Below are 15634 nucleotides of genomic sequence, written 5' to 3'. Positions count from 1 at the left end.
TCCTTAGGCAATCCTCTTCCTCTTCACTATCTTCTGTGCTTGAGGAAAACATTTCACCAGGTTCATATACCTCATCAACAGTTATTTTCTGTGCTTCAGGGGTTACAGTTTGTCCATGGCTTGTTGGAGCCATTCCATGTTGATGTTCATTAACAGGAGGATTTACTTGGTCAAAGTCGGGAATAACAGCAAGTAGAGCCTTGTTTGCAGCTGCAATTTCTTGTTTGTCCCTCTCAACTCCTTTCAGTATTCTTCTCCTTTTGGCCCAGTAACTAGACATTGTGACTAACAATGCATTTACCTTTTAAAGCCAAAACGATTGTCCAACAGTAGGTCTCTTGAGTGAAGTTAACCAGTTATGCTCCGGTCAAGGTATCTGCAAGAAAATGTGAACAAAATCACATTGTTAATGTTAGGAATATACAGTAGCTATGCTGTAGGGAAAAGTTGTTAGAATATTTACTCATTCAGTGTAGTGATTCAAGTGAACACAGCATTGCCCTCAAACATATGTACAGCAGTTCAGATAAATAACTCATTTATTAATCACTAAATAAATAACTCATCATAATCCCTTTAAATCCTAGAAGTACAGTAGTAACACAGCACGTGCTAGCTAACACTTGCTAGCCGCTGTAGCTACATTGTGAACTGAACTAGCAGCATACTTTGATCAGACAAACAAAATAATAATTAAATAACCTATATACATCATTCTGCTTTGTTAGAAAACATCAAAAGTTATGCTTAGTCTTTCTAGATGTAAAGCTTTGGCTACCTACTGTAGCTAGTTACATTTCTACATGTAACGTAACTAGCAACATTGCTTAACCTCAGTGTGTACTGTAAGGCAAAACAGCATGTGTTAGCTAACACTTGCTAGCCACTCTAGCTACTGGACTTGCAGCTTGTTCAGACAAACAAAATAATTTAAACAACCTATATACAACATTATTTTTGCAAGAAAACACCAGAAGTTAAACTTAGTCTTGCTATATGTAAAGCTTTGGCTACCTACTGTAGTAGCTAGATACATTTTAACATGTAGAACATGATTGAACTCAGTGTGTAAAAAGCTAACTGACTTTAGCCTTACTTTAGCTTGACTAGTAAGACAAGAACAAAGATAAACTAAAAACAATGTAAACATAATATTGCGTTACACAAAAAGGAAACATGTACTTACTTAAACGATGATAATCGACAGTAACACGCGATTGAACGGCGAATGTGCTCTAGTTATATTGTTTGGGGAGGGGCCAGCCTAAGTGGCTCCAGTGCGTCATCGAGCCACCGTTTTAGCCCCGCCCAAAAAAATCCTGAACACAGCAATGGTGAAAAACTATAAAACAGTCACACACAAATCAGTACTTCACAGTTCACAGTCTTTGTAATGTGTTTTAGCAATACATTTCTAAAATGTATAATGTGTTTAGATAAATAAATAAAAAATAGATTTATTTAAATAAATGAAAAAATCGAGGTTGGAAAAAAATTAAAGACATAAACGAAATTTCCTGGAATGGCAGAGAGAAAAAATATTTCTAACTATTTCACAAATCTACTAGCGCAGCTGTGAAACCAGAGGAGATTTTAGCTTTTTCATTGAGTTTATCCTTCAGGTCAAAACAGAAATTTTCATGTTTATGATAGATATTAGGCCTACCATGGTTATAAATGAATAAAAAAATATAAAGTATAGCCTAGGCCAACCCAAGATTTTGGCCATGTTGCAGATGTCTTTCACCGTTCACTGATTTAGCCAGGCATTAGTGAAAAGTCCAACTTCAATTTATTCAGCTAATGGTTCATACCATGAATTAAATATCTAGTTTAAATCACAATGAGAAATATATTTATTGCCAAGTAAGTTTTACAAAAGGAATTATTTTTGGTTTATTGGTGCATGTCTCAATTGTGCATAAATCAAAGAAATGTAAACAATTTAACTAAGTGCATAAAATAATTTGATACATTTTAAATATATAGCCTTACTGTATCCTTCAGAGTTTCAAAGTAATTTAAATGTCATTTAAACCTTACCTTATCATGGAATCAAGAGTCAAGAATCTGTTATAAACCCTAATGGCTTTGGAGCAAAAAAAAAAAAAAAACTAATATTTGATATAATTCACATATAGGCTATTATGATTTTATAATCGCTTCAAATGTGAAAAGTAGTTAAAATGCTGTCAGTTCCACTTCCATTCTAACTCCCAACATGCCAAACATAGCCAACATGGCAGGTCGATTTTAGAGTAGAAATCCTTGTATTCCAAAGCGGCCTGCCGCCAGCCGGCCGCGGTCCATTAGACGGAGGCAACCGCCAAAGAAAATTAAGCAGTCGGCCCGCCGGCGGCATCTCGCAAGAAATGGGAGTGACGTATTCGGCGGCAAACGTTTCAAACGTGCCGGTAAAAAGAAGCCGTGCGGATATTTTTTGCTATCTGGGTTGTTGCATGTTGAAAGTTTCAAAAGTTTTGAAAGTTTAATTCATGAAGATTGACCTGCCCTAGGCCTCCCAGATACAACACACATTTTCTTGATGAATGTTAGGAGTTATCTGTGGTTGTTCCATCTGCAGATAGGATTTTGATTCTGGGTTATTTTAATATCCATGTTTATTGTCCTTCTAAACCTATGACCCAAGAATTTTTTTTATTTTTTTTTTATCTTTGTGTCTTTGGACCAACACATGATCATGGTCATACGCTTGATTTTGTGTTTTCTTTGGGAATAAAGATTGAAAACATTTGGGTTGAGGAAACCGCTATTTTGGACCATATGTTTATTAGGTTCAATTTGACTTTTAAGAAATGTATTACCAACCCGATCTCATGGCTATTCATATGTATTTTATGTGGTGGCTAATTTGTACGAATTCATACGACCTCACTCGTACGAATTCGTATGATTTTTGCTAAATTGTACATATTTTACGAGTTGCCCAATTCATATGAATCTGCACAAATGACCTACCCCTGACCCTGCCCCTAAACTTACCCATCACTAGGGTTTAGACAAAGGGTATGAATTCAAAATTTGTAAAATGATGTTAAAGCTGTTAGATTTTCATATTTTTTTGCAAATTATACCACAAAATGTCAATAACCCAAAGGCATTGTTTGCAAATTGCAACCATATAAGGTAATTAGTCCATCTACAGTAGTAACATTTTCTCTTCCCTGTCCAAGGATTGTGAGGTTTTTAAAAGTTTTTCATTAACACAGTTAATCTTATAAGGTTGAATATTTCGCCAGTAGGGAACGTTGTAGTTGAAGCAATGAATCCTTCAGATTGCTTGAGTAAATTTGAATTAATTTCCTTAGCTCAGCTGAAAGATATATTGCTTTTAAAGCCGACTACCTCACTTTATGAAGTTCTTTCTTCGTGACTACTTAAGGGGGTCGTTGACATTATTAGTCCTAGTATTTTATCGATTATTTATAGCCTTTTATTTTATGGCACTGTGCCATCATATGGGAAGCATGCCATTGTTGAACCAGTTTACAGATGACGATCCTGGATCCACAGGATTTTAAAAACTTCAGGCCTATTTCAAAACTTCCTTTTATGAATAAAATCTTAAAGACGTTCATAAACAATGTTCAAGGGTTGTTGTTTTTTTTTTGTTTTTTTTTACTGTAAATAATGCTATGGATATTTTTCAGTCTGGATTAAGGACTAAACACCACAGAGTCAGCTTTATTGAAGGTTGCTAATGATATTTTGTATTGACTCCGGGAAAGGTGTTGCTTTAATGTTGTTAGATTTGAACGCAGCTTGTGATTCCATAGATAATTTTTTTTTAATAGAAAGCCTTAGAGATTATGTAGGTATCAAGGGTGTGGCGCTTAAATGGTTATCCTCTTATCTGCAGGACAGGACATGCTCAGTTAAGATTGGAAACGATGTTTCTGCATCAGTAACTATCTCTCGGGGGCTCCTAACTGTTCTCTTTATATATGCTGCCCCTGGGGGTCAATTTTTAGAAAATATAAAATTATTTATACGCAATTGTACTTTCCTTTTAGAGTTTGATGACTGTATATCCTTTGTTAATTTTCATAAGTGTTTGACTGAAGGGGTGGTTTGCAAGTGATTACATCCTACAACTAAACGAGGATAAGACTGAGTTTAACTAATACCAGGAAAAGGGATCATATAACACCTGGTGATATCTCTTCATTGGTTACCTGTATAATACAAAATGCAAGGTGTTAATGTTTGTTTACAAAGCACTGCATGATCAGGCTCCAAAGTCTATAAAAGATATATAGTTTTGAAAGTGTTTTATAAATAAAATTTGAGCTCAGCAGACTCTTCCGTTCCTCTCAGTGTATATGTTTAACTGTCCCATACTCGCATTTTGAGGCGCACCTTTCGCACCTTTGCTGTTGCAGCTCCTGCACTTTGGAATGAACTGCCCTTCTCTATAAAATCCTCAAGTATGGACACTTTCAAAAGTGATCTAATTGACTGACTTATTTTGTCTGGCTTTTGGTGCTTGATTAGGTCTGATAAATGTGAGTGATTTGCTGTATGATGGATGACTTGATTGTAATTTATTGTTATTTTATGTTTGTAATAATTTTAGAGTTCAATGCAATTTATGTACATCACTTAATTTGGTCTATTCTTATAGTTTTGAAAGTGTTTTATAAATAAAATTTGAGCTGAGTTGAGATGATGTGCACAACTTTCATTGCATAAAGTTACATACTGATTTGGGGATGCGCAACATTTTTCCATTGCTTAACATTTTTGAAACGGGTGTGTTTTGCACCATATTCACTGCAGCAACTGTAGCAAAAAAAAGTCTATGGGTTAGATCATTTGTGATTTCATAAAATAGAATTTTTGCGTCTGCAATTAAGAATTTGATTTGAGTAACTGTTGTGTTGTATTTGTGGGAGAGAGAAAGATACTATGTTTGCGGATCTTTGCCACTCCGAAAAAAATTCTCTGTGACTTCAAATCTACTAATACATGTGGTATTCTCTACAACCACAAATTCCACTGATACATGTGATATTCTCTACAACCACAAATTCCACTGTCTCTGGTGCTCAGTTGTTTTGTTCCAGTAATACCTTAAAAGAACATGGTAGTTAAGTAGTCAGCAAAAGCAGAGAGATTGATGTGTTGTAGGACTAGAATAGACGTCTGTCCAGGCTGACCCGTTTAGGCCAACAGCTGTTCTTGATGCCTTCAACTGGGGCTTCCAGAAAACCTGCAATAAAAATAGTACAGTTCAATAACAGTCGGACCCATTTCAAAGTATCACATCTGGTATAACAGTGTCATTCCAGGTTCAATTAAAGTTAAGCTCAATCCACTAGCCTGGGAAAACCCAGACAACTTCCTGCAAATTTAGATTTGCTCTGCAAGTAGTCTGGCAAAGAGCTCATTCAAGCCCATTTCCATGACGTCGAAATCGCGGCACCAATCAGAAACGTTGAGGCGGGCTTTACACGATGACGATCGCTCTGATTGGTTTTAGGTCTAGCCTATCCAATTGCGCCCAGAGGCATTTGAGCGACGTCCACTCCGTTGGTGAAGCACCAACTTTTAAATGCATTATTATATTCAAATTGCAAACACATGAGGACAGTCTCCATGAAAGACCCACTGGCAGATGAACGTGCTACTAGATTTCTCTCCGAAACAGTAGGAAATTAAATTAGATTTAATAGAGGATTTTAACTGTGACAAGATGATTGACAGGGCAGTTTACGTGACCGGATGCACGCGACAGATCCATCCGATAAAGATGACGAAGTAGTATGTCCCAAAGCTTGCCTACTTTTTTGCTACACATTCAAAAGTAAATACATTTTCTTCACAAAAAGAGTACATACTTTTATGGCGTAGTGTAACTTAGGCGAATTGGGATGCAGCATATGTCTTTACACAATGCCGATCGCTCTGATTGATTTTAGGAGTTTTAGGTCTATCCAATTGCGCCCAGAGGCATTTGAGCGACATCCGTTGATGACGCCCCTTTGGAAATGAGTTATTAAAGAAGCTTTGCCAGACCATAACTCAGTTACTACTGAGAATGGTCTGGTTTTAACCAGGCTATCAATCCACTACATTTGTGGCATAATATCGGCGCACAATTTTTTGACTTATGGCATTTTGTAAGAAGTCCAATGACTTTGTCATGTTTTGATTTTACATGTAATTCATAAAATATTTATGATGGAAAACCTAAAACATCCATGTATTTACAAACCCCATCTGGTTAGATACAAAGGTAGAAAACTTGAATCACTGTTACATACAGGAAAATCCCCTACCATTCAGTGCTCTGTGATGTGTCTCTGTTGCGGAGTTCCTCCCTAAATCTAAAAAGAAAATCATGGGTCATTCATGATAAAGTCATGATATTACTTTTTTAAAAGATCTCAATAATAACTTTGCATATAAGCAAATACTAATATTAAGCAATCTCACAGCCTTGCACGTGAGCAAGAGCATATGAGAAAGGCATATATAACTGCTTTTTAGACTCATTTCCAGCCGAAAATGACCTTATTGTCATACAGTTTAAAAAATATGAAAGTTATAAAGTAATAAGTTTGTTGAAGTTGACAATTTACATAACTAAAACAGTTCGAACATATACCTCATCGTTTACCTGCTGCGGCATGGACTGGTGCGCAAACATGACAATGTTACAAACTTATGAATCAGAAAATTATTAAATGTTTTAAAATATAAAACGTTTCAACTCTAAAATGACATTTTAAATTAAATGTGTAAAAATTACAATTTAAAGATATAATTAAGTAATCAAACAAAATAAAAAATGTTTACCTCAGCGTACAGTAACAGCTGACCGTTACGATTCAGATGATGTGCCTGTGCAGAAGAGTCCGATATCTTCAATCAAGTTTCTACATAAATTAGAAATGTTAGAAAACGTGTTGCTACATATATAGTAAATTTGTTTAAGTCATGCTAGAAACATGTTAGCAATCTGTTAAAACACATTAGCAGCATGTTTAACTGCTTCTATTGTTCTCATTTGTAAGTCGCTTTGGATAAAAGCGTCTGCTTAATGAATAAATGTAAATGTAAACTTTCATAAAAGCGTTTGTCAAGCCAACATCAAAGTTTGTCCTGAGAAACTTTAATTCTATAGTTCTTGAGATATGCACAAATAGCCATATTATGTATGTGTGTGTGTATGTGTGTATGTATGTATGTATGTGTCCATTGGTCACGCCTTCATTTAGCAATTTTTAGTATTGCATCCTTCTCATGAACATTTAATGATTGTTTACTACTTCTTTTTTTGGCCCATTTTACCTGTAAAAGAAAACCTGCTTGATTATGTACACCTGCTTGATTATGTACACCTGAATATAAAGCATTTTTCACTTCTAGCCTACCTTTACAATTATTTGGCACTTATAAATGGTTAAATACTAAATGAGTTGTAGTTATTAAGATTGGTGTGGTTTGGAATTGGTAAAAAAATATGATCCCTGTTGGCAAAATGAGTCGGAATGAGCACATTTTCAAAAAAAAAAATATATATATTGTTGTATTCATTTAAAAAAAACTTCAAAATGATGTATGATTTGTTGGAATCATAAAAATGACTGAGTTACACCTGTTTGAAGTCGATAGAGTCAGCAAAGTCTTGAGAAAAGTTTTGAGAAAAATCGAGTTAAAGTTTACTGAAGGTTCCAAAACAAAATCACCTAGCAATCATACCTTAAAATCACATGATACACATGATGTTTTTCCCCAACAGTTAACCAAACTTTCACTTAAGACATAAAAGATATAGTTTGCGTGAATACTCACCAAAGCAGATATTTTGAAAAACTGTAATTCTGTGTATATGTGTATCATATCAGGATCATGCACTGTCCGAGTATCCCTTTGTGCGCACACTTCTAATGTGTCAGTCAGCGCGCAAGTAAGATCGCTTTGTTTACATCAGCATGAGTTTGAAAATCACATTTCATTGGTTCAGACTCATGCCATTGAGAATTTGTTATGAATATTCACAAAGTTGGCATGCTGCGCTTTAAAACGATGCCAAACTTGTGCTGAGAGTGCCAGTCGTCAAGAAGCGAGCAGAGAAAAACTGAATTTTTCATGGAGAAAGGAAAGGTATTCCTCTCAGAAAACGTACAAAAAAGATACTTTTAGATGTTTAATAGCTTTTTAGAGCATTGGGATCGCTAGAGGACGGCTTAATGAACTAATGTTTGTGAAAACCATTGACCAAAATTGGTCCTGTAGCTTGTAATTTGCCCGTGCGCATTCCGATTCGTTTTGCCAGCACGGGTCACATATCAAAATTCCAACATTAAGGAAATCACTTCAATGTTTTTTTGTGATTGTGATATCATTTTGCAAACTTTTTTCTCTTTATCTGTATTTTTAGGTGTTGATCCCAATGCTGACTACCCTACACTATATCGCTACTTTGTGGAGGTGTGGATATATCTTGGTCTGGCATGGCTCTCCCTTTTCTTCAACTGGAAGGTGCGCATGGTTGTGGAGGCACACAAAGCTCTAAAGAAGCGCCGTAAAAGGCGCAAACTTTCTCTGGATGAGTTACAGTGCATCAAAAAAAGTCACAAGACCCTACACCTGCCACCAACCCCTAATGAAGTCAACATCTTCAGCTTCCTGTCCAAGAAAAAAGAAGATTACAATGACTCAATCAAGCAGATAGGTGTCGAGAAGGGAGAAGATCAACGTGTCAGCTTCATCACTGGTTGCAAAAATAAATCACCAAACCGCTCAAAGAGCTGCAGTGATTCTCTTTCAGTAAAAGGAAATTCCATCCTCAGTCTAGACCGCTCCCCTCGACAGAAGCGCCGCTATAGCTTCAGTGACAGAGTTGCTGTAGCCCTCTCAAAATCCAAGGGTTACCTTCTTAACAAAGAGGAATGTCTTCTCATGAATGAAATGCATGGGGGAGGAGGGATAGACACTGACCTAGACTGTATGAGAATGTATGAGAATCAGTTAGACAAGGAGGCAGGAGAGAACCAAGAAGGTCTTGAACCTGCAGGCTGCAGTAATGGCCGGATCACGTGGGACTCCAAAGTTAACCAGATCCTCATGTTTCCCAGTGCTAACATCACCTTCATTGATGAGGAGAATTTGCTAAACAACAACCTGGAGGATGATGATAATGACTTTATGCCTAAATTCTCAGCTTCAGATGAGACCGATTGCAGAGAGGAACAGGGCTCAGAATCTGAGACCTCTGTATTCACCACAGATGGGTTGGACCATGATCACTCCTATGAGCAGCTAGTGGAAGAGTATTCCAAAGAGGACAATACTGACATTTGATACTGTCTCATAATATATATTTTTTTTTTTTCATTTTCATGAACTTGAATTGGTGTAAACTATAAAAATGGAAGTTATTTCTCACAACCCATTTTCATCTGTCTTCCAATGTGAGCAGACTTATACAAGCTTAATGTGATTTTACAAATTATAATTTCTGTTGTTTTTTTAAGGATTTTGCTAGTGGAACAGCATTAAAATTAAAAACCAATTATATAAATGAACAAACAAGAGCAGCTGTTGGCATAGAGACTTATAGAGATGTATATCAATAGCTGACTTTTGCATTGGCTCTAGACTTGATTAGGTTTTTATTTATTGGATAGCAAATACATAAAACCATTTAGGTTTCTACCTAAATTGTCAGAACTGCAGGGGTCTCAAATTCATTGTGAACCAGTTCACTGACAATATAGATTATAGATTGTAAGATATAGATTAAGATGTTTGCATTTTTCACCATATTGGTGATTTATTTTTAAGATGGAAAAAAAAAAAACCTTAATCCTTATTGGATGTTAAACCGAATCTTTTATTGTCTTCCATTTTAGCCTGAAGTTTTTGGGTAACCATATTGGCCTGTTGTTTTAACTTGGGATTTATTTAAAATGGCATGTCAAAAAATTTTTTTTTTTTTTTTTTTTTTTTACATTTAAAAAAAAAAATTATTATTTGATTTTATTCCAAGTCGGTTGATTATGCAGACATTGTTTTAATGTTCCTGAAATGTGTTGTTAACTACTATCCAAAGATAATCTCAATATTTATGGTTTTCTGAACTGTTAATACTGTCAATACAATGAGATGATCCGCACTAAAATACTCTATCGGCCTCCCTCAATGTGTCACTGTCAAGTAGATGATAGTTGAATCAGTCAACATTAGAAATGAGAAACCAATTGTTATTACAGTGTTAGTTTTACTGACACAACCACCGTTTTGGTGTCTTACTCATTTATTGACATGCTAGTTCTGTGTTGATATGAAACCAGCATACTGACAAATTACCATTACAATACACTAAGCAAAAAAGAAAGAAAGAAAGATCCTGGTTGTGGTTCCCTCTGCTGAGCTCTAGCCATGTGTGTGTTCTCACACTGTCCTCTTGCGTCATGCTACTGAGTGCCCCTGGTGTGTCGAGCTGCATCCTGAGTCAGTTTCCTGTTTGTAGATGGAATTGTTGTTTGTATTTTAAGTGTGTTATAGGAGCAATCTCTTTTAATCTTTTTTTTTTTTTTTTTTTTTTTTACTTCCCGTTTGCATTGAAATATGCATTCTACTGTATGTCTTCTAATATTCAGTGCTGTGTATGTCATGTAAGTACATTTTGCACCAATTTGCGTTTCTTCTAATGAGGCCCTTTAATGTTGTCTTTTATGGTGTTACTATCAAACTTTTGTTATAGGCCCACCCCTGTTTTCCCAGCTACACTTTAACCAGAGATCTTTCATTCTCAATGTGCAGTCTCTCATTTGAGAGAACAGTGTGTTTGCTATGTAAACATTGGAAAATGGTCTGTCAGTAACCATCACTGTTGGTCTCCTGTAGTCTCGGTTTAATTAGCAATGAGCTAAATGGCCATGAATAGACGACCAGAATTTACATCACTGGCCAAGGTTAACTAACCTTAGGTTAACCTGTCAAGTCATGGTATTGTTTTTTGTTCATGCAAATGTTCGCACCATTCTTTCACAGAAAAGGTACAAACATTCTACTCTCCAAGTGATGTAAATGTTAAAGTGCTTTTGATTTTTTTTTTTTTTTTTTTTTTTTTTCCATGTTATGTTTTGAATTTCCTGTACTTTGTAATGCTGTATTTCCATACTTTAATTGTTCCCTGGCGGTGCTACTTTACTCTGTTTAGATTATCTCTGTATGGATTTGAATGTTGGACTGAATGAGAATTTTCCATTTGAAATAAATAAATAGATTTCTGCCTTGTTCTTTTTCCCTCTCTCATCTTTGAGTAGTGGTTTCAGGAAGACACTTGGACTTATTTGAAGCTAAATTTCTTTGAAAGCAAATGTGGAAAAACGCATAACATTTTATGTGTGTATTTTCATGAATTATACGCCAGCCTAAATTGAAAAATACATTTGTTTGTTTTGCTGACATTATGTTCAGTGGATATAAAACATCTACACATCCCTGTTAAAACTATGAAAGCCAATTTCCACCACAAAATAAAAAAGGTAATTGCGACTTTTTATCTCTAATTTATTTTTTTATACCAGAATTGCGTGATAAACTCACACTTGCGAATTATAAAGTAAAATTGAGGAAAAAAAGATTGACTTTAACTCAAAATTCTGAGAAAAAAAAGTCAAAATTGCGAGGTAAACTCAATATATAAATAATTATTTAGTGTACCCCAATAGACCGAGCGAATTAAGAGTTATGTTTGTTCATGAAGTCAACATACTATTTAAAATGATTAATTGCATTCCCTCTTCTCCTAAGACTACGTTTTTGACTGCTACCCCTAGAGCTTTAATGCTACAAGCACTAAACTGTGCTCTGACTGACAGGCGCAGACAGAGAGCCGATGGAATCAGGCGACTCCGAAGGCTTCAGAGGCTGCAACGGAGCTGCAGCGATGATCCCGGACATAAGTCTTTAATTAATAATCCACATAGAGAAAGATGAAGGAAGGCAAAGCAACAACTGTTAAACAAAAACCAGACCGGACAACTAAGAACAGGAACCTGAATACAAAAGACAGACCAAGTTAATTAATAATACACAGCTGAACAGAATGAGAATCAAATCAGTAACCATAGTAACAAACTCAAACTGAACACAACTGTGACAGTTAGGAACCTGGGGTCCGTTCTTCGTACGTCGCTAACTCACTTAGCTGGATTTGATTGTTGGCGATTTGGCATGATCTTGGATTGTTTGGTTCTTCAACGCTCATCCTGGACTTGCTGTCATAGCAACATGTGCGCAAACTTAAACCTGCTCGGGAGCAGGCTTATTTCATGTTAACAGGATTAGATCCCGGCTTCATAAGCGGAGCTGATACGGGAAGTCCTGCGCAGCGCGATAGTGCACTTTCTTTCTGAGATATATATTTTTTCTCGTGATTCGTGAAATTGTCGTTTTATGTTTAAAAAGTTTTAGTTTTTTTTGTTTGTTTGTTTTTTTGTGGCATTTCCAAGCCACTTAAGACCCAATGTTGTAAAGCAGTTTTTTTTTTTTTAGGCTATCATAATTTTTTATGAAGATCATACAATCATGACCATGCCGATTGCAGATATGTCACTCAGGCTTCACTAACGTGATTGGTACCATAGACTGCCATCAAGGCCTCAATGAAGGGGATTATGTGAACAGAAAGGGGATTCACAATGTAAATGTGCAGCCCAGTTACTATTGTGATTCTTAATATTCCAGATTAGTAATATTATATCAAATTAAAAAAAGGCAGTTGACTAAAATCTTCCATATCACAAATGTGAAAGCAAAATGGCCAGGATCTGTGCATGACTTAAGTATTTTCAGAGATTCACATTTATGCACATTATTTGAAAGTGGTAAGAAAAGTTCCACAATTATATATCAAGCTCACTGTATTACATACACTTATGCTGATCCTAACAGAACTGCATTTTTTTCATAGGTGATTATGACATGTTCCTGCCTGCAGACAGGTGTTTTATGACCCCATTCCCTGACCCAAACCAGTTACAATGCAGCTCTAGCCAGGACAAGGGCACAATGAAATGAACTTTGGCTAACTAAAGGGAAGATTTCAGTGTCTGAAAAGTCTGAGGGTTGCACACCTGACAGGGCCTGTGACATTGTTGCATGTGCCATATTACACAACATTGCCAAAAAAAAAAAAAACACTTTTCATTAAATGTTTAATAAAAGACAAATATGCTTAGTTCCTTGAGTTTTATTTCAATTGTTCTTTGTAAAGAAAAGCCAGTGGTCAGGTGCCTGCAACAAGAGATATTAGACACATGCCTCATGCAACAAATAAAAAGGAAAAGTTGTCTATACACTGCCCACCTGTAGGCCTATGTCTCCTCTGTCTGTGCAGACTCTTCTGTAGATGTGGAATCCTGCAACTTATATTGCAGCCATAAAGCATACAAGTATAAATGAAGTAAAGTTATTTATGCACTTGCAGGTAGGCTAGTTCCTCCATATGACAGTTATCTGAGAGGGTTTATTCACTGTCCAATGCAATGGAAACAAATGGACATTACAAAGTCTTATACTTTCTTTCCTTTGGAAAGTTAGAAAATGTCCACTTACTGCACATATTTCAGCCACCACTTTCTTGGGAACAGATACAAGTGTTGGTGTATTATGTAAAAGTGCACAAAAGAGGAAAACACAATGTCATTACAATGAACTACACTGGGGAAAAATGTGATCAATAACTCATGGCAAAATATTTTTACATTAACATAAGTTTATCAGTTTTCACTTTCACAAGTCAAAGCAATTCATCATTACTCAAGATTTAACAGTTGAAATGACTATACGGCCTTAATTTAGCAAAAATGATTTTACAGTGTAGGCTACTAAGATCTTTTCTATTTATTTCTCAGCCTTTTTCTTGGTTGCTTTTATAATCAGACAACCATTTATTTAACAGTGCCTTTTATAAAAGAGACAATAACTAAAAATTACCATTATGTAGAATATTTTTGTACTTCACTTTTATTTGTTCCCATGTTCTAGTATGGTGACTGACATTACAATGCACAAAGTAATTATGCAATTATTAAAATACAAAAATATAGGCTATTAAGTGATAAAAACATCTAACATGGCCACTTCTAACGGATTTAAATTGTATGCTACTTTTTGCCAGCCCTCTCTCCTAGCTTTTGCAGACTTCGAGGTGTTCCATGGCGTTTTGATTAAACATTAAAATTCCGAATAAACTTCGACTAATAGTTCTTGCTCTGCAGAGGAGAAAAACTGTGCGCGCTCTTTGGCCACGCCGAGCAGCCAATAGCAGCGTTGCTGATCAATGTTTCTACTATCGATACATATCCCCTTTTAACCAGCACATGAACGCGCAATTATCTCAGATAACCCAATCCAGCGATACTAATCATATCCGGCAAGTGTGTTCGAAGAACCGAGTTAGCCAGATCATGATTCGCACGATGATATCATCTTGGATTTGTCATTTGATCTCGGATGTAATAAGCAACGTACGAAGAACGGGCCCCTGGGGTCCGTTCTTCGTACGTCGCTAACTCACTTAGCTGGATTTGATTGTTGGCGATTTGGCATGATCTTGGATTGTTTGGTTCTTCAACGCTCATCCTGGACTTGCTGTCATAGCAACATGTGCGCAAACTTAAACCTGCTCGGGAGCAGGCTTATTTCATGTTAACAGGATTAGACCGCGGCTTCATAAGCGGAGCTGATACGGGAAGTCCAGCGCAGCGCGATAGTGCACTTTCTGAGATATATATTTTTTCTCGTGATTCGTGAGATTGTCGTTTTTTTGTCGCTTTTATGTTTAAAAAACAGTTTTAGTTTTTTTTTTTTTTTTTTTTTTTTTTTTTTGTGGCATTTCCAAGCCACTTAAGACCCAATGTTGTAAAGCAGTGTTTTTTTTTTTTTTTTTAGGCTATCATAATTTTTTATGAAGATCATACAATCATGACCATGCCGATTACAGATATGTCACTCAGGCTTCACTAACGTGATTGGTACCATAGACTATAGGCTACCATAGACTGCCATCAAGGCCTCAATGAAGGGGATTATGTGAACAGAAAGGGGGTTCACAATGTAAATTTGTGCAGCCCAGTTACTATTGTGATTCTTAATATCCCAGATTAGTAGCCTAATATTATATCAAATAAAAAAAAGGCAGTTGACTAAAATCTTCCATATCACAAATGTGAAAGCAAAATGGCCAGGATCTGTGCATGACTTAAGAATTTTCAGAGATTCACATTTATGCACATTATTTGACAGTGGTAAGAAAAGTTCCACAATTAAATATCAAGCTCACTGTATTACATACACTTATGCTGATCCTAACAGAACTGCATTTTTTCATAGGTGATTATGACATGTTCCTGCAGACAGGTGTTTTATGACCCCATTCCCTGACCCAAACCAGTTACAGTGCAGCTCTAGCCAGGACAAGGGCACACAATGAAATGAACTTTGGCTAACTAAAGGGAAGATTTCAATGTCTGAAAAGTCTGAGGGTTGCACACCTGACAGGGCCTGTGACATTGTTGCATGTGCCATATTACACAACATTGCCAAAAAAAAAAGACTTTTCATTAAATGTTTAATAAAAGATTAGTGC

The 15634-nt window shown here is 36.0% G+C and overlaps 1 protein-coding gene across 1 annotated transcript in view; it reads left to right on the top strand.

The window, feature by feature from the left end:
• The window catches only part of kcnk5a (potassium channel, subfamily K, member 5a), a 35762-nt gene extending 24495 nt beyond the window's left edge, over positions 1-11267 (top strand). Inside the window, exon 5 of the mRNA XM_079853453.1 lies at positions 8411-11267. Within this exon, the coding sequence (XP_079709579.1) occupies positions 8411-9333 (923 nt within the window). The 3' untranslated portion in view covers positions 9334-11267. The remainder of the gene's footprint in view (positions 1-8410) is intronic.
• Positions 11268-15634: the final 4367 nt, after the last annotated feature.

Source organism: Squalius cephalus (genome assembly GCF_949319135.1).
Source record: "Squalius cephalus genome assembly, chromosome: 20".
In the NCBI taxonomy this organism is placed as follows: Eukaryota; Metazoa; Chordata; class Actinopteri; order Cypriniformes; family Leuciscidae; genus Squalius; species Squalius cephalus.
This window is presented reverse-complemented; position numbering and strand designations above follow the sequence as displayed.